The sequence below is a fragment of the Hipposideros armiger genome, unplaced genomic scaffold (assembly GCF_001890085.2).
Source record: "Hipposideros armiger isolate ML-2016 unplaced genomic scaffold, ASM189008v1 scaffold_3, whole genome shotgun sequence".
NCBI classification, from domain to species: Eukaryota; Metazoa; Chordata; class Mammalia; order Chiroptera; family Hipposideridae; genus Hipposideros; species Hipposideros armiger.
The window spans coordinates 1,658,821-1,685,577 of NW_017731353.1; the positions used below are offsets into that span (position 1 = coordinate 1,658,821).

The 26,757-nt window shown below is 52.1% G+C and overlaps 2 protein-coding genes across 2 annotated transcripts in view; one reads left to right on the plus strand and one right to left on the minus strand.

Moving 5' to 3' along the window:
- ANGPTL2 (angiopoietin like 2) overlaps window positions 1-14,898 on the minus strand; it is a 35,968-nt gene extending 21,070 nt beyond the window's left edge. Inside the window, exons 1-2 of the mRNA XM_019636455.1 lie at window positions 14,419-14,898; window positions 569-1,434 (exon numbers count right to left, since the gene is read on the minus strand). Of these exons, the coding sequence (XP_019492000.1) occupies window positions 569-1,385 (817 nt within the window). The 5' untranslated portion in view covers window positions 1,386-1,434; window positions 14,419-14,898. The remainder of the gene's footprint in view (window positions 1-568; window positions 1,435-14,418) is intronic.
- Window positions 1-26,757, plus strand: part of RALGPS1 (Ral GEF with PH domain and SH3 binding motif 1) — a 261,882-nt gene that overhangs the window by 149,277 nt on the left and 85,848 nt on the right. The gene's annotated exons all lie outside the window — the stretch shown is intronic.

Here is a 26,757-nt window from a genome sequence, read left to right on the forward strand (position 1 = left end):
ATATTTTAAGGTGAAACGTATTTAAGAGTCCGTGGAATCATCATTGAAAATTCTAGACCACAGCAGACTCTAGGAAATATATGGGCTTGAGAAAGTAACCCTTCCCACTCCCCAGCCCTACAATGTGTTTATCATACGTTGAATCTGGTAACACTTGCTTTGGCCCGTTGTTTCTTCAGTGGGCATTTACCGAATGCCAGTTCTGTGCCAGGCATAGTACAGAGCTTTCAGGAGAGACACTCTACTTGCCAACACAGCGCATCTAATGCAGAGCCCAGGAAGCTACAAGTCTGGGGTTCTTTCCTATCACAAGCCAGAGAGCACTTGTTCTCTTCTGAGGCTCCCCCTGTTCCCTGGTTCTACCTTAAAGCATCCATCTAAGGGATGTGGTCCCCCTTGCACCCCACCAGCTCCGGCGGCTTGGCCCAAGGGATTGCTGGGGGATTGCGCAAGTCTGTTGGCCCAGCTTCAACTTGCCGTGGCTTTTCCCCAACTCGTGGCCACAGCCAAAGAAAGCCTGGCACCCGGCTCGGAGGCCCAGATGGTGCAGCCGCCAGGAGGGACTTACCCGATGGCTTGTCTGTGGAGGACGGGAGGCTGGTGAGGGTGGGCATGGTGGGCAGAGGGGGCGGCAGCACCTTCAGGTTCTGGTCACTCTGGATCTCGTTGGTGGAGATCTGATTGGTGATGCGATTGTAGGGGGACGGTTGGTAGACCTGGGGCGGGGCGGCGTGGGGCGGCTGGGGCACGGGCCTGGCCTCGGGCACACGCTGGCAGTGCTCCTCCAGCTGCGCGATGATCTCTGATTGGTTGTGGGCCAGCGTGGCCAGGTGCTGGTACTTGTGCTCCAGGTCCTTGTACTTGCTGGCCAGCTGCAGCATGTCGGCCGTCTGGTTCAGGATGCGGTTCTCCAGCTGGGACAGCTCCAGCGCGTTGTCGCGCTTGCGGATGATCTCGTGCAGGAGCTGCATGTACAGCTGCGTGACCCTGGAGTTCATGTTGCGGCTCTCCTTGCGCAGCAGCTTCACCTCGCTCACGATGCCGCCGTCTACCTCCACCAGCTGCTGCAGCGTCTCGATCTGCCGCTTCTGCTTGAGCAGCTCGCTATTGAGCAGCTCCAGCTCCTGCCTGTGCACACGGTTCTCCAGGAGCACCTCAGGCTCCTTGGAGTTGACGCAGATGGCGCCTGTGACCCGCTGCTGGGGCACAATGAAGGTGTAGGTGCACTTGTCCGGGGACTCGCCGGCCCGCTTGTACCTGTTCAGGTAAATGAACTCGCTTGGCGAGCCCTCCTCGGTGCCCTCCAAACCATCCTTCTGGCCGGCAGCAGCTCCCAAGGCGGCCAGCAGTCCCAGCCACCAGCATGTCACACACAGCGGCCTCATGGTCCTTGCAAAATGGTGGTTCCTCTTTGCGAACAGAGCCTGTGAAAACCTGAAAGGGAACAGAAGGGGAGACTCAGTAACGGTCCTGTCACTGCCAGTGGCCTGTGCCATAAATGAGCTCAGCCCTCTCGCCAGGCAGATATTTCCAAGAATGCAGCTTCAGAAGGCAGCCCTTCTGGAAGCCACAGAAAGAGATAGGCAGGCCCCAGCAGAGACAGAAAGGAAAAGGGAGGACGCCAGGGCCTCTGATCGCGGGGAGGCCATGGCCCTGCAGCTCCTAGGCAGCTCCGGTGCCTGCAGCCTGAAGCAGGGAGGGGAGGCAGGAAGGCTGTCTGATTCTATGCATTTACCCGTAACCCCCTGGATGTTCCCTTTGTCACACCGAAGACAGCTGTGATGAGTCAGCATTCTCTGTGAGCCCTTCTGCTGGACCCCACGCTCCACGAGGGCAGGCACTCCGATTCAATCCTGTATCCCCAGGATGCTGCACTAAGCAAGCGCTCAGCAAATATTTGTTAAATGAATGAATTGCTAAAAATAGTATGGAATGTGTTCAGTTTGTAATGGACTGTGTCAATGGAAGGATGTGTCCAGTCCCATGGCTTTGGTCTGTGTGTTAGCTGAGCTGCGGAGCCCAAACAGGAACAAACAACCAAACTCTTCTAAATCCAAATATTTGCCACAGCCAGTAACTGCACAGTCCGGATCACTGCAATGTGATTAAACCAGGCGGGAGCAGAACACAGACGTGCCTTCAGAGTTGTTTCAGTTCTGTCCTTGGACCCCTCATACCTTCCCCAGATACCCATCCAACATCTGTGGTGTGCCAGGCAGTGTGCTGGCTGCTGGAGGTATTGCTGCACACAGGACAGAGCCCGCCCCTGCCCTCACGGGGCTTACCCATCGTTACAGAGTCCCTAAGTGCCATGAAGCGGAAGTAGCATGTGCTATGAAAGGGTACCGGGGAACTGACCTCATCGGAGGGGTCAGGGAAGCTTCCCTGAGAAAGTGACCTATACGCTGACCCTAGAGGGATGAGTAGGAGTCAGCCAGGCCAACAGGGAGGGCACGGACATGCGCAGATCCCCCTCTCGCCTACTCAAGGACATTGCTCCGGCGTCTCCCCCACCTCTCCCGCATGATTACATCGTCCCTACAGTCACGCTCAACTTAAGTTATTTCTCTCAACTTAAAGAATGTCCTTTCATGACCTTACATCCTTCTTCAGCTACTATTCCGTTTCTCTGCTCCCCTGTTTAGCAAAACCCTTCAAAGAGTTTCACTCGTGACTCTTTGCAGAAAGCCCCTCTCGTCCTGTTCTCTCGAGCCCGCTCCCAGCAGGCCTGTCCCCCTCCCTCCACTCTAAGTGTGCTCTGCACAGGACCACCGGTGGCCCCGCTTGCAAGCCCAAATGGCCAGGTCTTGGTCCTCGTCCTTACCCAGCCTCTCAACACTGTGGGACATGGCAGGTCACTCCCTTCTTGGACTCCCTTTCCCGAACACCATCCCTCTCCTCCGATCTCACTGGCTGTTCCTTCTCAGTCCCCTTTGCTAGCTCATCCTCCTATTCCTGTCCTGGGAGGCCCAAAGCTCAGTCCTCCTCTCTACCGCCGTGCTCTCATCCAGTCTGGCGCTGTGATTACCTTCAAGCATTGATAACTCCCACATTTATTTCTCCAGCCTGGACCTCACCCCTTGGCTCTAAACTCATACATGCAACTACATCTTTGACGTTTCCACTCAGCTACCTGTTTCCCCTCGGACGTGATTTATCCAGAAATGGATCCCTCCATCCCAACCTGTTCATCCCAGTTTTTCCTGTTAGTAAATGGCAACTTCATTCTTCTAGTTACTCAGGCCAACAATCTTGAAGTCATCCTTGACTCCTCCTTTCCTTCCTTCCTTCCTTCCTCCCCTCCCCTCCCCTCCCCTTTCCTCCCTTCCTCCCTCCACACATCTAATTCACTACCAAATTATAATAGCAATATCCTGGAACTATTCCCAGAATCCTACTGCTTCTCCCACCTCCCCTGTAACCTGGTGCAACCCGTCACCTCTCCCCTGGACCTAACTGGCCTCCCTGCTCCTTTGCTTGCTTAAAATTGTGACTTCACTACCTTCCCCTCCAGAGTCCTCATCACCGTCAGACATAGTGTCTCCCTACCCCACCCCTGTGAATGTATTAATAAGCTGCACCAGGGCAGGAGGGTGTCTGTTCTGGTCACTGCTCCATTCACAATGCCTAGCACGTGGCCAGTAATACTAGGAGCTCAGTAAGTATTTGTGGACTGAAAGAAAGACGCGCCCACCATTGGTTGCAAGCAGCGGGGAGTGCTGTGGGCGGAATCTAGCAGGTGGGGGCTGCGGAGTCCTCAAGTGAATGCCTGAGGGTGTGGGAGTGGCACAGGAGGCCATTTATTCTATTTATTCATAACTTTCATAATGTCCATTTACTGAGTGCTCACTAAGTACCTGACCCTGCACTAAACATTTTCCAAGTGTTTTCTACTTTACTGAATTCTCACAATGTCTTTTTAAGGTAGACACTCTTGTTACATCCATTTCACAGATAAGGAAACTGAGACTCAGAGAAGCTGAGTGAGTTGCCTAAGGTCACACAGCTGGAAGGTGGCAGAGCCAGGACTCAGCCCGGGTCTGACGTACTCAAACCTATTGACGTAAGAAATGTCAAAACCTGTAGAGAACTTTTATGATATTTATTTGAGCTAAACTGATGACAGTTACCGGGAAGCAAAATCTCAAGGGACTGAGAAAATGCTCTGGAGAACGACGGCTTTACAGCTTATTTTATACATTAGAATCAAAGGAGGAGACATAAGGAGGTTACATGAAATCCAGTGGCGGTAGATAAGGGGGCGGGAGAAAGCAAAGCCGGGAAATCTCTACAACTGGATAAAAAGCAAACTGAAGAAACACATACTTCTTATACGTTTGTGGGTACAGGATAGTTAATTAACCTTTACAGCACATAGAGATGGTATGTGGGCAGCAAGATAGCAATGAGGGGTTCTGTGGTCTCTGCTCTGGCACCAGCGATTGTGCCTTCAGGGAGTCTAGAAAAGAAAATTACGTTGACATTTCAAAGGTATGTTATCTTAGATGCAAAAAGACAATAGACAGGCTCACCTGAGGGAAAGATTGATCTTTGTCAGGGAAGCTACAGGCCTAGGATATGACGACCTGCCATGACCCGCTTTTAGTTAGGAATTTTTATGTTCAGACCATCCTATGTGGTGACTTTTAGTTTCTGAGTCTGTAGCACCCGCCATGCAGGCCTCCCCTGAGCTTGTCAGGTTTAGTATGTGTCCCCTTTCTCTTCCACAAACCTTCAAACTCTTAATGACTACACAGAAATGTACTTAGTCTGGTTTTTAGTAATAAAGTATTGGCATCACCACTTTCTGATTTCACAAGAATTTACGCTAACATAACAATCACAACTCAGGACCTGAAGGTTGTCTTCCCGGGGCCCCACCTGGGCCAGCCAGTGGGCTGAGCTGATTTCCGCTCAGCGTGGTTCCGATGGCCCGCTCAGGCCTTTCGGGCCAGGCAGGGAAAGGTGTTCCGGAGCCTCTAGTTGGGGCTGGGCTATGAGGCAGGGCTGCAGTGACGTTAGTGGAAACGGGCTGAGTTTGTGAGTGTTTGCCTGGTTTCCAACGCCGCAGCCACGCCTGACCCAGAACAATGGGGAGGAGCCGCCCTCCTGGCTAGGGTGGGCCTGCCCGCTGCCTTCCAGGGCTGTTCACCTGTGGCAGCTGGTGGCAAACGCCTTTCTGTGCCGAGGCCGAGCCTGAGGCAGGCATGGGTCCCCGCATTGGCCAAGAAACTGCCAGAGGCCCAGGGAGGCAAGTTGACTCCAGGAAAGGGTTGACTTCCAAACATTCCCAGGGCAGGCCTTAAGACCAGGCGGGGAGGCGCTATTTATCATGGAGTTGTGTCCCCTCCCAGGTGGCGCTCTCGCGGCTTCCTGGGTGAAGCTCTGTGCCCCTGGCCCTGAGATTCCGAAGGCTGCCTCTTCTGTGAAATGGGGTGAGCCAACCCATCTGGCATACTAGGTCAGGCACAGGGAAGTGCTTCCAAACTAATAACGTGATAGTGGCATTGTAACAAGGACAACAAAGCCGGGCTAACAGTGAGAAGCTCTGGCCACGCGCCGTGTGTGTCAGCACTTCTACCATCTCCTTGAACCCTTCCCATCACCCCCTGAGATACCGCGATCAATAATCCCATTCCGCAGAGAAGGCGCTTGTTCCGTGTCGCAGAACGGGGCTCTGACCAGAAGGTCTGTCTGGCCTCACCTCTCAGCCCCAAAGTAGCCCGCTGGCTGAAGGGTCCTAGCTGCCTTGGTGTCCCAGGCATGTCACACAGAGCTGAGCACCGACTGGGGAGGCAAGAGGCATGTAAACGCCACCAGAGACTGTGCTGTCTGTAAAGAATAGTTTTTGCGATTGTTCAATTAAAAAGTGAACTAAACTTGACAATTAACAGGCTTCTAGGTTCCCAGGCCTTTTGGATACACATGACCTGATTTAATCATTACAACATTCAGAGCTAGTTAGTAGTATGATGCCGTTTGAGGGTGCAGAAACTGAAGCTCAGAAAGATGTCAGAGAGCTTACTCAAGGTCGCATTGTGAGCGGTGGGGCCAGTCATGAAGCTACACGATTCCAGGTCTTTCGGATACATTTCCATGGGGTCCGGGGTTTGACAGGACTGACTTGGAGCTGCTGGGTTACAGGAAGTAAGGGAAGGACCCGGGCGCGTGCTGGATGCCTGACATACATAGTCCCAGGTAATCCAGTGAGGTGGTTATAAATGGGGACACAGAAACCCAGACAGGCGCAGTGGCTTTCCCAGGAGCACAAAGCAGGTAAGAGTTAGCGCTGACCCAGCCTAGAGCTCTGGTCAGCTTGACACTGAGGGCTGTGCTCTGCGCTGCCCTCAGCCTCGGAGTAATTTATTTTCCTTAAAGATTCCAGTGTGCCCCCACACCCCCGCCGCCCCCCTCAGCTTTTTGCTAGTTTGGCAGTTCTTAATGGGCAGTAATGAGTTTGTTTACTTTTGCCCTCTTGATATTTATTCAACTAATTGCATCCCAAGAGAAATAAGCCCCCAGCCATCTTAGACCTGGGGAAGAGCTCAACTCCAGTCAAACCGTGCCCCTCAGTTTCTTCCTATGACCAACAAAGAAAAGCAAATCCAACTGTTTGCCTTGGCTTCGAGATGAAAATAAAAACAATTCTTGAAATGGCTTTTCCACATTGTATTGTGAGGAGTTTCCATCATGCATGGGTTTCCCTCCCCACAAGTGGGGCTGGTGTGGCCGAGCCATGTGACGGCCTCTGTACACTGGGGGGCGGCCTCCCCAGCCAGGGCTTGCATCCCGCCCAGCCTCTGATGGGCAGCTGTGCGCGTCCCTTTTTGGCCTGGTGCAGTGGGGCCACACACCGTGTCCACGCCCCTCTCAGCACGGCAGCCTAGGCAAGGGGCCACTTTGTGGGAAGAATTGTTTTGATAAGACAGAGCTGCGTGTCCTGCCCCGTGGCAGAAGCTGTTAGCCCGGGGTACTCTTGTGAGTTCTCGCCCGCAAAGGTTAAGAATGTGAAGAGTTCAAATACTAAAAAGAATAACTACAGCCAATTATCACGAATGACCCAAGCACTTTATAAGCACTATCTCAACCTTCCCAGCAGCCCTGGGAGGGAAGCCCTGTTATTTCAGGGCCGCCAGGCATGGTGGCCCAAGCTGTGCACTGTACAACTCTAGGGAACACAGCTCACATCATCGTCTTTGTAGTTTTTTATGTTTATATTACAGCAATTTTCTAATTCCCACAAAAATGCTTTTAAGGCTAACAGCAGGGATGACAGTTATCCCCATTTGCAGGTGAGTAAACTTGAGATTCAAAGACCATGAGTCATTTTGCCCAAAGTCAGCGAGCAAAGTGCTACTAAGTGCAGAGCTGGTAACAGAACTCCAAATTATACCGTTGCTGAATGTATAGAAACAAATGTGCTGAAGTGACAGGAAGCTCAAAAGAGATTGTTCTCTGACCCCACCCCAGGCAGGGGGAGAACAGGAGAGCTCTTGAGATCCCAGGACTGCTGACCCCAGGGAGACCTCTGAATTAAACCCATGTCTCAGGGTGATGCTTTATCACCAGTCCAGATGGTAGCCCTGTCTGAAGGGCTCACAGAACCCATCCCTCCCTCCCCAGCCAGCCTGCTCCATCATGCTGTGATCACAGGTGAAGGCAGGTATGAGTCTAGGCCAGAGGCACCACGGGAAGCCGGAGAGGCGGGCCTCTGCCAGGGCGGTGAGGAGCCTGGAACTGCCGCCTGGCCCTGAGTGTGCGCAGCTGGCCCCTGACATCTGGGCTCTGGGAAGCAAGGAACCTGAGCTGTGTTTGAGTGAGTCTGGTGAACCTGAGCACCAATCAAAATTGTTAAGCCAACATCAGGGCAGACAAGAGAAAATAAAAACTTCAAAGTTGACAGTTTTTCCTACCAAAGCTGGTTGAGACGTATGGCGTGCCAGTGGGGTGGTACCCAAACCAACTGGTAATCCAGGGTGTGGAAGGAATCCAGATAAAGGAAAATTCCAGATAAAGGAAAGTTCCCTGGAGGGCCCAGCTGACCATATGACCAATAGCTTAGATAATAACAGCTGTCACATGTTTGTTGTAAACTTACTGTGTGCCCAGTTGCACTCTATCTCATTGAAGCGGGGACCGTGTGTCCTGGTTGGCTCCCGCTGAGGTGTGTTGTCTTATGTAATTATTAATAGCACCCCTGTTACTCTCAAAAGTGCCCTGATTGTATAACAAATTGTATGGTTGCCTTTCCTGAGAGAAGGGTATTATTATCTGCATTTTGCAGTAGAGGAAACCCAGGTCCGGAGAGGCTGGGTCACTTGCCTACGGTCACTTGGAATAAAGATCAGGCTGGGATTCAGCTGTTCGACCACACGGCCTGTGCCCTCACTCCCATCACGATGGCCTCCCCACCCAGTGTGAATAAAAGGTGCCTGTTTGTTTAGTGGCGGAATGCAGATCCTTTTAGTCACTCCTGACTGAATAAGTAGAAATGGCTTTCAGGCCAGCACAAGGGTGAGTTTTGTTGGATATTAGAAAGAGCTTCTTGATCATTCAAGTGGTGAGACCCCAACATGGGCATCTAGGATGAGCAGTGGCGTCTTCACCTTAGATAACCTGGAGGAGGGACTGTGCACCCTTGTCCTAGGTGATTCACCGCCAGCCTGGAGGCCAGGGAGGGAACAGCCACATCTCCAACTGCCATCCCTCCCACCAACCTAGGATCCTGTGAATCATCTCCCACCAACAGACCATGTGGGCCCCCAGGGAGCCTGGAGCCAGTTCCCAGACTCTGTCAGGTCAGGTCTCATAAGACCGTCAACAAACCATGTGTCCATCCACCCAGCCTTCCATCGCCCGTCTGTGTAGCCTTCCCAGCCCCTCCACTGTGTATGGCTACAGCCTGGGTCCAACCCTGTCGCCGGTGATGGGAACACAGGTGTGAGCCAGAGAAGCAGGTAGTGTAGGGCCAGACGGATTTTCCTGCAAGAGCAGCACCGGGGGACTGAATGTGCCTGATGCCCGGGGCTCTAGTGCTCCTGCCGCTGGGGAGTTGCTGGCTCCAGGAAGGGCGAGTTGTGGTCACACTGTGAGGTCACAGGGTAAGAGGGGATGTGGTTAGGCACTGGGGTTTGCTGGGGGGCCAAGGGCTCTGCTGGTACTTTTTCATGGTGCATTATTTGGGAACCATTTTAAATTCCCCCAAAGCCGGTGCAGTGAGCCCTCTGTGCCAGGAGCCTTGGCCAGCAGTGCAGAGGCGGGGACGGTCTGCAGAAGCCATTTCAGAGCCCGGCTTCTGAGTTGGCTGCTGCATTTCCGGCAAGGCCTCGTGTGCTCTGGAGCTCTGGAACTGGGGAACTTCAGATGAGAGGGAGAAGCAAGGAGCTGGGCGGACAGCGCTGCCCCAGGTGGCTTCCCGGGAAACTGAACCTTGCCTGGAGCTGCTCTTCTGGGCCAGGCTGAGTGGCTGGCACCGAGGCCCTCTCAGCCTGTTGGCATGGGCTCATCCTTCGAGCACTGGGACAAGCACTTTTTGTGCCCCTGATCCCAGCTACTCTGTAAGGTAGGGGCTATGATTGTCCCCATGTCACAGATGAGGAAACAGAGGCAGTGGATGAAGTCACTTGCCCAGGGCCACAGAGCTACCAAGTAGTGGAACCGGGCTTGGAAACAGGTCTGTTTTCTCTAGAGCCAGGTCTCTTATCCGTCCAGTCCTGACTGGCCTCCCTGCCTTTGGGACAGCGCAATACCAGGCCTGTCTTTCTAAACCTTAAACCTGGTCTTGTCAGTATCCTGCTTATAGACAGAGCCTGTGTTGTCACACCTCCCTGATCCCGCACGGCACCTTCCCATGTCATGCCCATCTTTCTAAGTTGGCCGCACAAGCCCACCTCCCCATGAAGCCATCCATTCGCAGTGAAGGCCCCCTCCATCCTCCAGCTCCCAGGAGCAGCTCCTTTCATCACAGCACCCAAGAAACTGCTTGTACTCATCTGGTTGTCTACCCGCAGACTGCCAGCTGCTTAAAAGCAAGGTTGGGGAAAGTCCCTCTCTTGATGACCCAGTAGCCAAGATGGCATCTGGGTTACTAAAGAGGAATTCAGGGATTTCCTTCATTGAACATATGTCCTGAGCATTTTCCCTATGCCAGCCACTGCACTGGGGGCTGGAGAAAGAGCAGGAACAGGGAAGGCCCCCGCCCTCCAGGGGCCCACAGCAGGAGGGGAGACAGAGCACAGGCACTGGTACTGCATAGTGATCAGGGGCTGTGGCAGCACTTAGGCCAGCAGGGGCGGGGGTTGGGAGGCGCACGTAGAGGGAGAGGAGGCATCCCAAAAGAGACCTTGGTACAGAGCAGATGGTGTGATACCCCAGGCTCAAGAGGCTGTTTGCCTGGGTCTGAGTCTTCATTCATTCACTCACTCACTCAGTCACTCACTCACTGCACAGATACTGTCTCTGCCTGGCCCTGAGTGGGCATTGGAGGGTTCAGCGGTGACTAAGATATACAGCCTTTCCTTTGTGGAGGTTCGAGTGAGACTACCTTGGGCAGGAGTTTGGGCATTCCTGGAACTGGGTGGGTCCTCAGGCGTATCTTGGCGATAAGAACAGAGTTCATTCTGGGCTTTTCCGAGGTGATCCTGGGCCTGCCTTTCTAGAGGACGAGGCAGCAGGGAGAAGCTGAGGCTCTGGGGCTGCTGGCCCAAGACAGGCTGCTTTCACTGGAGAATAGACCTAACACAATAGCTCGATTGTAAGAGGCCTGCCTCCCCCCACCCCCGCCACACACACATGTCAACGTTCTGTGATCAGAATGTCTTAAAATGATGTGTACATGTAACGGACATTGTAATGTTTTACAGCATTTTACAACATTATAATGTAATGTTTACAGTGCCCCCCCCAAAGCTGTTATTAAATCAGTCATATGGCTTACAGCGGAAGTGAGGGAATTACGGTTTTGTCATAGAACCTACCCTTAGAATGAGGTTCTGATGTGACCTGTCACCACAAACTCCAAGCCGCCAAACTCCAAAGCAAAGGGCTGAATAACCCTTCTCTTTGGGGTGTTTTATATAAATTCACAGAAAAGAAATGCTATTTGATGAATCGATTCATTCTTGAGATTTCCAGTGTGTTTGTCCAGGATGGTAGCAGGCTGGGGTAGACTGAGCCCAGATCTGGGTTTGAATCCCTGCTTTTTGGCCCATTTGTGGTGAGACCTTGGCAGAGGTGCTGTACCCCTGAGCCTCAGTTTCCTCATCTGTAAAGTGGGGGCAGCGCCCCCCATCTTGCGGGACCCTCTTAGTGCCACATGCTTCCTCTTTACAAGCCTGCTGTTGTGTGTTTGGGTGATTATTAGATTCACCTTCTGCCCCCTCCTACTGGGCTGTGGGTGCAAACAGAGCCCCTTCCCCACCTGACTGCTGTCACTGAGGCCATTTCAGATGAAATGAACTGTGATTCAGAGAGGCCAGAGCTGAGTGTACCTGCCTTGGGCGGTGCTGCTGTCTATTTGGGTTGTTCTAACGGAGCTACCAGGTGCCACATCTCTGATGGCTTCTGAGGAATTGCTCAGATGTGGCCCAGTCTAGGTCCTGAGGACCTGTACTCGGATTCTGCAGCCCTCAAAGTCACCAAGCAGGGGCGCAGGAAACACATGGCATCTCAGGCACAGAGACAGATGTTTGCCCGAGGCTCTGCCCCACGAGCTGGTGCCAGAGTTCTGTGGTGCTGACGTGGGGGACAGCAGCGCGGAGCTCCAGGTGCGGGGCTCTGAAGTCCGGCAGCCTGGCTTGGAATCCAGCAGCGTCTCACTGACCGCATCACCACAGGCACACTGCGTGTGGCTGTGCTGAGGCTCCTCTGTAAGAGGGGTGGCGATAATGCCTGTTCTGTCTCAGAGGCAGTGAGCAAGTGATGCGTCTGAACTGGGTAAGCACGTGGTTTCCTGGTGGGGTGGTGCAGCGTTCTATGGGGCAGCAACCAAAACAGACTTAGCTGCTGGGGGCCATGAGCAGGGACCAAGTAACAGTGTAAGGAAGAAAGAAGTCAAGACACTTTGAACAAGGCAGTCGAGTGAGGTGGGGAAAGGTATAGACTTTGGAGCCAGAATGACCAGGGATCAAGTTCCATATAATCATCAACTGTGTGACCTTGGGCAAGTTGCTTATCCTCTCTGAGCCTTAGTTTTCTCATCTGTAAAATGGGTTGCTAAAATTAGACCCTACCTCCTAGGGTTGTAGTGAAGATGAAATGAGATAATGCGTCTATGCCTTTCTTAGCTCAGCGGACACTTAAAGTCAAGCCAGAGCCTCTGCACAGCCGGGGCTGCCCAGAGAGCACAGTGATGCACCGTGGTTCCAGGCCGGAGCTTCCACGGCCTCCGAGCCCTTGTGCTAGAGAAGCAAATATTCAGTGTCAGCTTTCCAAAATGCTTCCAGGAGTTAAGGGAGCCCGCTGAGACCTCTGGGGCCACAGGAGAGAAGCTACTGTCCTGGGCTAAGATGCACCAGTGTTGGCTTGTGTCAGATCCACCAGACTTGGCCACCATGTGGCCAGACTTGGTGATGGGGGTGGGGCTTGGGGCAGGGATCTTTGCCTGGCACTGGTCCTCCTGCTTTGTGGACCTCCTGCAGCACAGGTGGCTCACACTCCTCAGCCACTAGAGTTCTGGCTGGGACACCAACAGGCAGACGAATAGTGCCCGTGCAGGTGGCAGGATGCTTGTACATAAGGCCGGTGTCAGGCATCCCGAGTTCCTTTGGTCGGTGCGTCTGCCCTCTTCCTTAGTGTGGACTCTCGGACACGGACATGCTGCAGGTCACCCCAGACATAAGCCCCCTGCCTCAGGCTCCTGGGGGACCCCCAGCGTGGGCAGCCTTGTGGATTTTCTGACACCCTAGCAGGATATGTCAGGACAGAGAGAGAACCTGGGTCTCTGCTCTTCCCTCTGCGATTCCGGTTGTTATGGTTCCTCACAATCAGTGAGTAACGTTTTCTGAGGGTTTGCTGCATACAGTTACTGTGCTGAGGCCTTCCCAGGCATAGCCACATGCGGTCCTCCTGGAAAGCAGTGGAGTGGAGTTCAGAGTGCTGGGTTCAAGTCCTGGGGCTGGCGTGTACTAACCACGTGGCCTTGGGCACGCAACTTACCCTCTGCCTCAGTTTCCTCACCTGTAAAATGGTGATGGATGACTGCTCATGTTACAGGGTGGTTATGAGAATTCTCAGTTGGTAAGTGCCTGGCTCGGAGTAAGTGCAACGTCAGTATTAGCCGTTACTAAGAGATGGGCACTATTGTTACCCCATTTTACAGAAAAGGAAGCTGTGGTTCCGCGAGGCTAAGTGTTCTGCCAGAGTCACTTGGCTCATGAGTGGTAGAGCTAGGATTTGAACCTCGCCCGTGATCACTACCTTATTCTGCCTCAGTTTGGAACAGTACATGTGGGGAGCATTGGGCTGGCTTCGGAAGTGGCATTCTCAACTTTCCTCAGAGCCCTGGTGAAAGGAGATCCTTTTCTAAGTAACCGAAATGGCCTCTGGGAGCTCTCATAATCCCTCAGCAGAGGCAATAGCTGACCCGTGACACACATATCACAGGGGAAGGGAGGGGTCAGGGAGGAATTTCTGTTTGGAAATGTTATCTAACGCTGAGCGCTCTCAAGGCACTCGGAAGTGGAGCCCGCTCTGTCCCCCCAGCCTAGTGCTGGGTAAGCCTGCTGGAGACCTGGGGCACCAGCCAGTGAGAGGAGGGTCAGGTGCCCTCGGACATGCAGGGAAAGCCCGGGCAGCACTTCTGCCCCGAGTCACAGTGGCAGAAATCCCTGGCTGGCGCGTCCCTTCCAGCATCGGAGCCCTTTGCCTCTCCTCCCGGCTGATGGTGAGCACACAGGCTGCTCAGCCCTGGGAGCTTTCTGAACAAGGGCTCCAAGCTCCCGCAGGACAGCGCCTGCTTTTGCCTGGGTATCGTCCCTACTCAGCGTGCAGAGGAGCCCAAAACTTTATAACGACTTCCCGAGCCCTGCGCTGCCCATGCTGCCTGACTGCTTCGATCCGCTGCCCCCTCCAGCACACACCTCCACACAGCACACACTCCCGCGCACACACACCAGCGCCAAGCTGTGCCCAGAGCCACTGCCGTCACCCAAAGGCTCTTTGTCTGGGGAGGAGAGTGGGGCTCACTGCTGAAGCCTCAGAACCCCAGCCCGTGAGCTCATGCACCGAACGCTACACGCTGCCCAAACATCCACAGGTCCCGCCCTGGCACACGCCTTGTTCGGCTCCAAGGGAAAGCAGGAGTGACCCCCTCTCGGACCCAGCTGCACGCATACCCCCAGCTGGAGGGGTCAGGGGTCTGGAGCCCCAGGCCATGGGGCCAGTGCTGCTTCTCTCCCCCTGTCCCTCAGGGCCACTTACCTCTTCCCTCCTGCTGGGCTCCCGGGGCAGGTCCTCACATGCTTCCCCTCAGCCGTCAGTCAGCAGGGCAGCCTGTCCATGGCCTCCAGGAGGGGTCCCGGGGTCGCAGGCCGGCCCGGCCACCGAGCAGCCCTGCCTCACTGGCCTCGCTGACTGCTCTGCCTGCACAGCAGGGCTCGGCCGGGCTGGGCTGGGGGCTGGCCGGGGGTTCCTTCGGGACTGCTCACAGCCTGCCCTCTCTTGTGGTGGGGGCCAGCGGCTGCCTCAGGGTCATGCTCTGCAGGTCGGGGCTCAGGGCTCGGTCCGTCCTCAAGCCGTCTGCAGCAGCCTCATTTGAACTCCCAGCTCCTTTGTGGAGCCTTTACATGCCGCCGGAGGAAACTGTGAGCACAGCCTGACCCTGGTTGGCTGTAGGCGCTTCTCTCCACCCACCAGTGCAAGAGGATCCCCCAGGCCCCAGAAAGGCTTCGGGCCTCCCCTCAGCCCCAGACAGAGGCGGGCGCCCGGTGATGTCACACTAGCTCCGGCCCCAGCTGGCCGGGCCCCTCCCGCCCCAGCCCGCTTTGGCAGCCTCAGAGGGCCCCCTCCTTCCTTGGCACGAGCAGCCTGGCCAGCTCTGCTCCCTGGCCTGCCTGCTCCCCAAAGCCGGGGCAGCTCCTAGTGCGCTCTGCTCTGCTCTGCGCGGCAGACAGCTTCCCCCTCTGACTCAGGTAATGGGTTTCGATCTGCTCCAGCTGTGCAGGCAGGGGATGTGCGGGCAGCAGGGAGCCTGGTCGGGCCCCCTTTCACCCCTCCCAGTGCACTGCCCCGTAGAGCCCCAGGTGGGCAGGCGGTGCAGCCCCTGTGCAGATGGCATTCCTGGAAGCCTCGCTCCCATCTTTAAACCCTGGGGAAGGGAGCCCGAGGCTGTCTGCGCAGAGGCCAGCAGCCATCTGTGCTGTGAGTTATCCAGAGGCAGGAGCCTAGGAGGGTGGAAATACCACAGGCTGGGGGTGCGGGGGCCCTGGAGAAATGCTTCGTCCTTCCCACCTGAGTGGCCTTGATTGAGTCACTTCACCTCTCTGGGCATTCCATTCATGCCTCAGCAAATGAGCCAGTACAAGTGTCTACCCCCAAGGCAGCGGCGGGGGTTCTGTGAGGTCACTCGGGAAAGCTCTTGGCACAAGGCAAGGTTGCGCCTCAGGGGTGTGAACTCAGACTTTGGGGCCAGGTGGTCCAGGGCTGCTGTGACATCCCCCCTACCCCAGGCTCTTCAGGGAACAAGTAATGGGGGTCCATCAGAGTTCTCAGCAGTCTGTCACCCAGGCGGAGCGTGTGAACATGTGTAGAGCCAGAGCAAGAACGGAAAGGACAGCCCTGGACCCAAAAAGGGAGCAGTCGTACAGGAGGGAGGCGGGTGAGTCCCGGGACGGGAGCTGCCAGGCCCAGCTGTGTCCCTTTGCCTGGACAACAGCCATGTGAGATATTGGTGTCACACTTCTTTCCTTTAAAAAAAAATGATGATGGTGATGATACTGATGTTTGGGTCCAAATTGGGAGAGAAATTATGATGGGGTTCTCCCCACCCCTAGGCACAGCGGATCACGTTCTTGGTCCCTGGGCAAACCGTCCATCATGGCTCTCCCTCCACTGTTGGCCACTCCTGTCTTTGCAGGGAGCAATCCTTCTTCGTGCCGCAGCTTCTCTCAGCTCAGACCTTCTCCCCGTCCCATTTGTCAGCCCCCTCCTCCTTTTTAGAAGGTGGGTCTGTCTTTGCTAAAAGACCCCAGTATCTTACAGGCCACTACATTAGCCAGACAGCTGGACTGGACGGAAAACCGCCCATATCTGCTATGGGAGTGAAGACGCCCACCCACTCTGGATTCTCCCAAGGGCCTGAAGGGTCCCGGTGAGACCGTGGTAGAGCCGGTGGTGGTGGGGTTCTGGCAAGCAGGGGGCTCAAGGTGAGCAGAAGCCCATGGGCTGGGGCTGAATTCTCTCTGAGCTGCACCCTTGACAACCTGGAGGCTGGCATATATCCTTTTTCTCCTCCCCGCCTCTCTCTGTGACTCTTTTCCAGGATATGTTTATTGGGAACCTGCTCTGAGCCAACACCAGGAAGCCAAAGTCCCTGTCTCACAGAGGTCACAGTCAGGAGGGGAGACAGACAGACAGACAACTGGGGTACATGAGAAGTGCTGGGCACTAGGGGAGCATCTAAGCCAGAGGCCTGGTGAAGCGCAGGGAAGGGCAGTCGGGACAGGCTCCCTGATGAAGTGGTGTGCCAGCCGGAGCCTGAACGATGGGTCAGAGTTGACAGGTGGTGAGGCTGGAGGATGGTCTGGGCAGAGACAATGGTTTGTGAAGACTGTGTACTGATTGCTTTTTCAAAGATGCTCCAACAGTATCTCCTGGTCCACAGTGAGACCTTGACACCCCTCGCCATGGAGAGGTAGGGCCTCTGCCCTTTCCCATTGAATCTGTGTGGGTTTGTGACTTGCTTGTAACCAACAGAATGCAGTGGGAAGTGACACTACCTGACTTCCAAGGCTCGGGGAGAACAGGCAGTGCAGTTTCTGCCTTGTTCACGGGCACGCTCTCTTTAGGAGCCCTGAGCCAAGCTGGAGTCTGAGAAGTCCAGTGGCCCGGAAGCTGCCATGCAGAGGCCACGCGCAGCGTAGGTTCCAGAGGGCAGCCAGCATCAGCCCCTAGATGTGTGAGGGGAGATGCCCTTGATGACTCCAGCCCCTAACTCATCGAGTCACCCCTGTCTAGAGAGGCACCCTGCTGAGGCCCCAGACCTGAAGAGCAGAGATTTGCCATGGCCCTGCCCCCCACACAGGTGAACTCTAACCCTGGCATCCATGAGCATATGAAAGGGGTGGTTTAAGCTGCTAAGTGTGGGTGGTTATGTTACACAGCAGTAGTAGCAGCCGCAGACTTGAGGCGAAGCCGCGGCAGGGAGTTCTTCCCAGGAGCCGAGAGAAGTGCACATGGCTGAGGAGAAAGGGGAGCTGAGGAGGCCTTGTAACAGGTGGGACCACATCCCAGAGGTAGTCGTGAGCCCCTGAAAGTGTTTAAGCAAGACAGTGTTCTGCATGCTTTTATTTGTAAACGCCCCCGTTAGTCATTGAGTGGAGCCTGGGTTAGTGGGAGCTTCAGACCAGCCATCCAGAGCTGGAGGGAGGTGGCCGCAGCCGTTCTGGTAAGGGAGGCAGTGGAGGCGGTGGGACTCGCTGGGTCGAGGGAATGCTCCTCGGACTTCCCTCCCTCTGGGAACAGGTGCAGCCCAAGGCCCTTGAAAACAAACCTGCTTTCACAATTCCAAGTTCCTAGGATCCCATGAAGGTGGGGAGGAGCACCAGGGCGGCCTTGCCCTGCCCATCTTTGCACAGCCCCTGCCCCTTTGGTGGCTTTGGACAGTCGAGACTGTTGCTGGGGAGCTTGAGCTGTGGAGTCACATTCTAGTTCTACCCTTGGTAGCCCTGAGCCTCACTTTCCTCATCTGTAAAATGGGGATGATACCAGGATTTACCTCCCAGGGCTGTTGTGAAAATTAAATAAGATGTGGCACCTTAAGCGTAACACACAATGGCTAGTGCATCGTAAGTGCTCACTAAGTGTTGGCTGTAGTGATTTCTGTTGCCTCTTTCACTCGGCTGAGAGGTCCCTGACCGCCGGGCATGTGTGGGCCTGGCTCGTGGCAAGCTTCCCTTCTACAGCCCAGTGCAGTGGAGTGATCACACGAGTGACTGACGGGGCAGGTGAAGAGCTGTGGCTCAGAGACTAGCAGACCTGGGCTCACATCCCACCCCTGTCACTAATGGGGGCAGCTTTCTGTTTCTCTTGCAGGCTTTGTTCATTTTTTTTTTTAAAGGAATGGTAATACTCTTCAGGGTTAGTGTGAGGGTTAAGATAATGTACCTGCAGCACTTAGCACAGTGCCTGGCACTCAGCACCCAGCAGTTGCTCAGGAAGTGTGTGCTGCTGCTGTTCCCTGCTGCCAGCCCCTCCCCACTCTCACCCAGAACACCCTGGTCAGGCTTCTACCCTGATGGCTCCTGGGTCTTGGAATTCGACCCCCCACACATCTCCCCGAGGAGCACTATTCCCACGTTTCCACCAGCCTATTGGAACACGGTGTCATGTGACTAAAGCATTGGAGGAGAAGGGAATCGCCATTTTTCTTTTTTAGAGTTTTTATCAGGATGAGAAACATGTGATGTTTCCATGGTGGCAGAATACAAAGAATCTTAATTGTGTCCCACAGTTTATATAAATGATTTCATGTGTTTTCGTGTCTTATCACCTTCCTGACAGTTACAGCATTTTTTTCTTTGGGGGAATGTTGGGATGTTGTGCTGTGCTACTGTGTATGTGGTAGGCATGTAAGGTGGCGTGGATAAAGTGTGTCACATGGGGGTGCTTGGGAGGGAAGCTTTGCTGGTGTCTTGCAACCTCAGAGTCTCACCAGCATTTCAAGCATCACTTATCCCAAATCGACTTTTTTTTCCCTTTTAGAACTTTCTAAATGCCATTCCATCGTCTTCTGGCCTACATTGTTTCTGATGAGAAGTCAGCTGTTTTCCTTATTGTCGTTCCTGTGTCCATAGTGGGTCTTTTCCACTCTAACTTTTAAAATGTCTCTCTATCTTTTATTTGTAGTAGTTTGATTGTGGTGTGACTAGATATGATTTTCTTGATATTTGTTCTATGGGGGATGGGGTTCACTGAGCTGCTTAGATCTATATGCTGATGTTTCTTACTGAATTTGGGAATGTGGGGGGAACTTTTGCTCATTATTCCTACAAATATTTTTTCTGCCCAATTCGCTCTCCTCTCCCCTTCTGGAACTCCATTTACACACTAGGTGCTGTCCCACTGGTCACTGAAGCTCCATGTATTTATTTTTACGTGTTTTTTTTTCACCCTGTTCTTGAATTTGAATCATTTCTATTACCAGTCTTCAAGTTTGCTGATCCTTTCCTCTACAAAATCTTATCTATTAATTTCACCCAAAATATGTTTTATGTCAGGTACTGTATTTTTTGGTCCTAGAATTTACTCTTGGTTTACTTTTATAGGTCCCATTTCTCTTCTAAGATTCTCTATCTGTTTATTCTATCCCTCATTTCCTGAAAACCCTGTATATGCAGTCTGACAGTTAAGTTCTCAAACTCATCTTAGAAAAAGTGCTACATACCTCATTGCTGAATATCACTATGGTCACCTTCCAAGTACTACTCCCCTTGGGAAGCTATGCACTGACGCCAGTGCCTAGTCCACCCTTCAGAGCAATTTTGGAACTCTTTTTCTGGAATGGCCATGAGAGTTGTCATTGTATTACCCTTGATGTCCTGAATGTCATCAAAATGTCTTCCTCTCAATATTTCCTTTATCTCTGGGTAAAGAAAGAAGTCATTTGGGGCCAGATCAAGTGAGTAGGGAGGGTGTTCCAGTTCAGTTATTTGTTTCCAGGCTAAAACCCACCTCACAGACAGTGCCATGTGAGCTGGTGCATTGTCATGATGCAAGAGCCATGAATTGCTGGTGAAAAGTTCAGGTCGTTTTCATCTAACTTTTTCATGCAGCCTTTTCAGCATGCCCAAATAGTAAACTTGGCTAACTGTTTGTCCAGTTGGTACAAATTCATAATGAATAATCCCTCTGATATCAAAAAAGGTTAGCAACATTGTTTTAACTCTTGATTTGGGGTGACGGAACTTTTTGGTCCTGGAGAATTGGCTGACTTCCATTGTGCATTTTGACACTTTGTTTCAGGGTCGTATTGGTACACCCATTTCATCACCAGTGATAACACCACCCAAAACATTGTCTTGCATCTCCAAAAGGTCTTGGCAAACTTCGACTCTCCTTTGCTTTTGTTCATCAGTGAGCTCTTTTGGGACCATGTTTGCACACACCTTTCTCATGCCAAGATTTTCAGTTAAGATTATCCTGTTTATCAATGTTTACTTGGTCTGCTGTGCTTCTCACAGTCAGCCAACGATTTTGATGCACAATTCAATGAATTTTTGCAATGTTTTCATCAGTTCTGCTCGTTACTGGCCACCCTGATCTCTCTTCATCAGTGACGTGTTCTCTCCCCTCAGAAAAACGTTTAATCCATTTGTACACTGCCGTTTTCTTCATGGCATTATCCCCATAAACTTGGAGTAACATGTCCCTGATTTCACTTCCACTTTTGCCAAGTTTAACAAAAAATTTACCTTATTTCCCCAAGTATAAGACGCACCCTTTTTCGAAAAATTTGGGGTCTAAAAACTGGGTGTGTCTTATACAGTGGTTGTAGTTTTTTTTTACTTGCATTTCCCGCTTTTTTCGCGCTTATTTTTTGCGCTCATACAACCACTGTATACGACGCACCCAGTTTTTAGACCCCAAATTTTTCGAAAAAGGGTGTGTCTTATACATGGGAAAATACAGTGGTTGTTCGTTGCTGTAATTCAAGCTCAGACATTCTCACAAAGGCACACAAAAACACGCAAAAACAGTCATGAACGCCATGCAACAAGACACCACCACACGTCGACACAAACACAGCTGTGGGACACTGATATACCAAGGTTATAAAACCTTACTGAGCTGTATGTACAGTGCTGCCAATGTAAGCACATGGGGGCAAGTTCACAAACGTAATTGTCAGACCTCGTATACGTATTTATAATAGTCATATTAAAGTTCTTGTTTACTAATTTCAATATCTGGTTCATCATCAGGTCTCATTTTATTGACTATTATTTCTCTTGATCTTGTGTCACATTTTCTTGCTTCTACACATGTCTATATATTTTTAATCGCATACTGGACATTTTGTATGAGCCATTGAAAAGACTGTGTATTTTATTGTCTTCCTCTAAAGAACATTGTGTTCTATTGTAGCAGATAGTTAAATTACTAGAATATCTACTTGATCTTGTGGGACTTGCTTTTTAGGTTTTGTTCAGATGGGTTTGTTTTGGTTTTGCCCATAGCCCTAGGGTATAACCCTTAGCCCTGGGCATGGCCTTTGTGGAATTAAATCAGGAGCCTTAAGTGTTTGCTAAGCCCCTTTAACTTGGCAGGACTTGAACTCCAAATCCCATCTTCCAGGCAGCTGCTGAACTCTCTGGCTCCTAGCTGCTGCTTTCTTTGGGGAGATTTTGGCCACCGTGGAGTCTCTCTACACATATNCCTGGGAGACACCACCCATTCAAAACACATGTGTTACAGGTCTGCATGTGCCTGGCGCTGAGCTAGGCTCTTCTGCCAGAGCTGGAACAGCATCGAGGACGCCGAGCCAATGGCCCGAGGTCCTTCCCCGCCCACGACCCCTTTGGCGCTTCTTCCTCACTCTGGGTTTTGAAAGCGCCTGTAAATAACAATGGCCACCATGTCCATTGTGAAGTTCATGATTATTCTGTGCCAGCTACAATCTGAAGCTCTTGATTATCTCAAGGAGCCCACAGCTTCTTGTTGTGGGTCTGACGATTCTCATCTCTACTGTGTAGGTGAGAAGCTGGAGCCCTGGGGGAGTCAGAAGTCTTACCCAGCGTCACCTAGAGAGAGGTCTGGTCCCCAGAACCTGCTCAGCTCTTAATTCCCTTACTGTTCAGGTATACACTGTCCCTGGGAAACAGGCTGCTTGGATTAAGTGCAAGTTACCCCCTATTGTTAACAAGCACGGCTAACCGGAGCCTCTGAGCTGAGAGTGACTGTGTAACACGTATGACTTCCCTGTCCCCACCTCCAGTGCTCAGCTCCTTCTCCCACACCCACTCGTGTGACTCCAGAACTGTGAGGAAGAGAGAGGGTCCTGGACTTGCATCAAGCCTGGTTTTGAGATGAGACAGCTGTTTATCCTCCCCAAGGCCAGTGAGGAGGCTCTGGGAGAATCCTTTTCGAAGACTGGGGCGCCTCCTGTGGGAGGGGGACTGGGCAGTGATGAACTGCAAACACTTGGACTCGCCATGGAACATGGGAGAAGGCCCCGGGAGCTGAGAGGAGGAGGGCTCCATCCTTTTCAGTCCCCTCTCCCTCTTTGAAGAAGAGGGTGATTGACGTTAGCCTCTGAAGTTTGGATCCTATTAGATATAGAAACAGGTGCCCGTTTCTGGTATAAAGCTTTCTGAAAGTGGGACTGTGGGATCACCAGGACTTAAAAGGACTTGGGTATCAGGAAGAAGTGGGCTCCACCCTCCCATTCTCATTTTCTTTGGCCCTCCCAGGATGCCAAAAACTAGCCCAGATGTTACTGTGTCTCCATGTGAAGACGACAGAGGCTGGCAGCTGGGCAGAGCAGTGGCTACTCAGGTGGCCACCGCCCTAAGCAGTGGGACACCGAGCCTAAAGAAGGGGTTGGGACACGTGCCCCGTGTGGCAGGGAAAGGATGCCTGGCTGCTTTGCAATGACGGAAGGGCCAGGACACAGCTGAACACGTCCCTAGGAGACCCAGATCACCACCTGCATGGAGACCACCCACCCTCTGGTGCCACCTGCATCAGCAGGAACAGACCAGACCAGGTCCCTCCCACCACTGACAGGGGATCCCTGTGTGAGCAGAACTTTCTTCCCCCAGAGAGTGGGCCCAGTGGGGTCTGCTAGAGTCTGTTCAGACAGATGAAGGAAAGGGACTTGATAAAGAGCAGGACACTCTCCATCCCACCTTCTCCAAGCCCCCCAGGGAAAGGGGAAGGAAGGAAGGGAGAAGAGAAATGAGCTTTGAATTGAGTTTCAATCAAGTCTTCAAATAAACAGAACCAAGTCTTAAATCTTGAAATGTGACTGTGCTAATAGTGGAAAGTGACTGCAAAGTTACTGAATCTGGCCCAGATTTCATGTATGGACCAGCTGTCCAAAATTGTAAAGGGGAATCAACACAGCATGGGTGGAAAGAAGAAAGCATTTCATGCCTACTCCCAGTGGACTCACATTCCTTAGTAAAGTAGTAATGACCTCAGTCATCCAGTGACCCCAGCTTGGGAGTCACTGGTCTGGCCAGCTGAACTTCCCACAGGTGCCCGGAAGGTGCCGGGCTGTCCAAGGAGCCTCTACTCACTTGTTGGAGAGATGAGGCAGAAACTCACCCTGAGCTTGGCTTGCTGCGGCGTCTAAACCAGTGAGACCCACCAGCACTGCCAGCCAGGGAAGCCATGGCAGCGGAGGTGATTTGGTGAAGTGGGAGAAGAAAGAGAAAGAAGCAGCAGGAGGCAGAGCTCATGAACGTTACTGAGCCCCCGCCCTCTTCCTGGCATGCACCAGGGGCTTTCACCTGCCTCCTTCGCACCACCCACGCAGCAAACTTGCAGCGGGGTTAAGAGGCCTGACCCAAGCGTCTGGAGGAATTTGGAGTTCAAGTCCTAGCTCGCTGCGTACCAAGTGTGTGCCTTGGGGGCGCTGTTTAACCTCTGTGGGCCTCACTGTCCCCAGTGGAACCGTGATCAAACAGTGCCCTCATAGTAGAAACTCTGCTTCGAATTTTGAACGTTGTTCTTTTTCCAGCTAGTGATACACGCTACGACACCGTCTTGTGAGGCTGGGCAGCGGCAGTGAGCCATAGCTCCCAGTTGGGCGGCGATCATGAGGGTCAATAACCCATAACTCTACAGTAGTAGGTAATGTATTTTTGACTTGGGATATTTTTACCTTACAATGGGTTTATTGGGATGTAACCCCATCATGAATTCAGGAGAATCTGTACTATAAACTAGGTGCCTTATAAACAACAAACATCCATTTCTCAAAGGTTTGGAGGCTGGGAAGTCCAAGATCAAGGCACTGGTAGGTTCAGTGGCTGGTGAGAGCCCACTTCTTGGTTCAGAGACAACTGTCTTCTCGCTGTGTCCCCTTCACATGGTAGAAGGGAGCGCTCTGGGGTCTCTTTATAAGGGCATTAACCCATTCATGAGGGCTCCCTCATGACCTAATTAGCCCTCATAGGCCCCATCTTCTAATACCATCACCTTGGGGGTTAGGATTTCAACATACGAATTTTAGGGGGACACAAACATTTCGTTCAGAGCAGGGCTGGATTTTTAACTATCCTGTAATGAATAGACATTGAGTTTGACAAAAAGCTTACGTCACCCCTGGATAACTGAGATAACTTCCTGTTTGATAAGGTAGCCTACCAGGATGGTTGTTCTCTTTGCCCAGCTTTCAGTCCCACCCCACCCCCACCCCACCATCCCTGGGGCTGTCGTGGGGCTGCCTGGAGTTTGTGGTGCAGCCTGTGGTCTTTTGAGCCATTCGAGCTTTCTTGCAGTCCTTCCTCCTTTTGAAGCTGGTTTTAGGTGAGTTTCTGTCACTTGAAACCAATAGGGTTCTGACTTATACATCTTTTTTCCCCTTTCTTTCATTTAAGAAATATTTCCTGGGAACCTGTGGTGTAGCAGGTACGGTGCTAGCACAGTGGAGATGCTGTGAGGGGAACAGACGTGGTCCCTGACCCCAGGGACTCTCGGCTGAGCTGGGGCAGGTGTTGAATAATCAACAAGCATAGGTGCAGGAGTCTGGCAGATGTGGCTTTGAACCCCATTCTGTCATTTGCTGGCGGATGCATTTAATTTCTCTGAGCCCAGGTCCCCTATCTGTAAATGGGGCTCCCCTAAGGGTTCAGGGAGAGGTGATGTGGAACAAGCAGGCAGCCCTCAGAGAATGGAAGCCACTGGTGTCATTAGGATTAGACCCCTTTAATTACAAAGTGGCTGGTTGTTACAGAGGAGAAGCAGAGACGGGCAGGGAGGACCGTGCAGGGAGTGTTGTGTGAGCCAGGCCTGCAGATGGGCTGGTCTTGTCTGTGATGTGGGCGTGATAACGGGGCTCTTTCCGAGGGCTGTGTGAGGACTCCATGGAGCTCATCGATGGTAAAGCCCTGACATCCACTAGGCACCCAGCGAACGGAACTTATCAGATTATCATTAATACGCTAGGATCACGGTGACTGGTGGGTAGGCAGCACTTTCATTGACCAGAGGTTTTAGCTCAAACCTCACCTGAATTCTTCACATTCTTGTTCTGGTCCCAGCAGACATGAGGATCTCGAGCTTGGGTCCCACAGGATCACTCTGTCTCTTCCTGGAATCTGCTCCGGTGGCTCAGCCCCTGCATCTCAGCTGTCTGTCCTTACAAGGGATGGAAGATGATCTTTCCCGGAGAGACATGTCCAAACCTCGGGCCAATGGTGCCTTGTCTGGGCTTGCCCTGTCTCAGAGGAAAGTTTGGCCAAAAGGTGGGTCACGCTGTCCTGTGCCGACATGCGGCAGGCCTGGCAAGGCAAGCATTGACGAGCCACCCTGTGCCCCTGCCCCCAGGAGGCTGCTGGTANTTGTTCGTTGCTGTAATTCAAGCTCAGACATTCTCACAAAGGCACACAAAAACACGCAAAAACAGTCATGAACGCCATGCAACAAGACACCACCACACGTCGACACAAACACAGCTGTGGGACACTGATATACCAAGGTTATAAAACCTTACTGAGCTGTATGTACAGTGCTGCCAATGTAAGCACATGGGGGCAAGTTCACAAACGTAATTGTCAGACCTCGTATACGTATTTATAATAGTCATATTAAAGTTCTTGTTTACTAATTTCAATATCTGGTTCATCATCAGGTCTCATTTTATTGACTATTATTTCTCTTGATCTTGTGTCACATTTTCTTGCTTCTACACATGTCTATATATTTTTAATCGCATACTGGACATTTTGTATGAGCCATTGAAAAGACTGTGTATTTTATTGTCTTCCTCTAAAGAACATTGTGTTCTATTGTAGCAGATAGTTAAATTACTAGAATATCTACTTGATCTTGTGGGACTTGCTTTTTAGGTTTTGTTCAGATGGGTTTGTTTTGGTTTTGCCCATAGCCCTAGGGTATAACCCTTAGCCCTGGGCATGGCCTTTGTGGAATTAAATCAGGAGCCTTAAGTGTTTGCTAAGCCCCTTTAACTTGGCAGGACTTGAACTCCAAATCCCATCTTCCAGGCAGCTGCTGAACTCTCTGGCTCCTAGCTGCTGCTTTCTTTGGGGAGATTTTGGCCACCGTGGAGTCTCTCTACACATATACAATTTAGAGGTTAAGGATTTGGGGGGAAATTTGTACAGTTATTTCGGAGCTCTTCCCTCTGTGGTTCTCTCCTTTCTGGCATTTTCCTTTATAATTTTCATCCTCAATGTCTATCCTCTTCCCCTTCTTAGCCGGTAACACTGCTAGATTCTGTTTTACTTCTTCTATTTTCCCATGTATCACCATAAACTGAGAATTGCTCTAGTGTGCTTCCCATCTTTCAAGGACCACATCTCCTCCAGTTTCTGTTGCTTTGTGCTATTCTCAAGTACTTTCAAGCAATTTGTT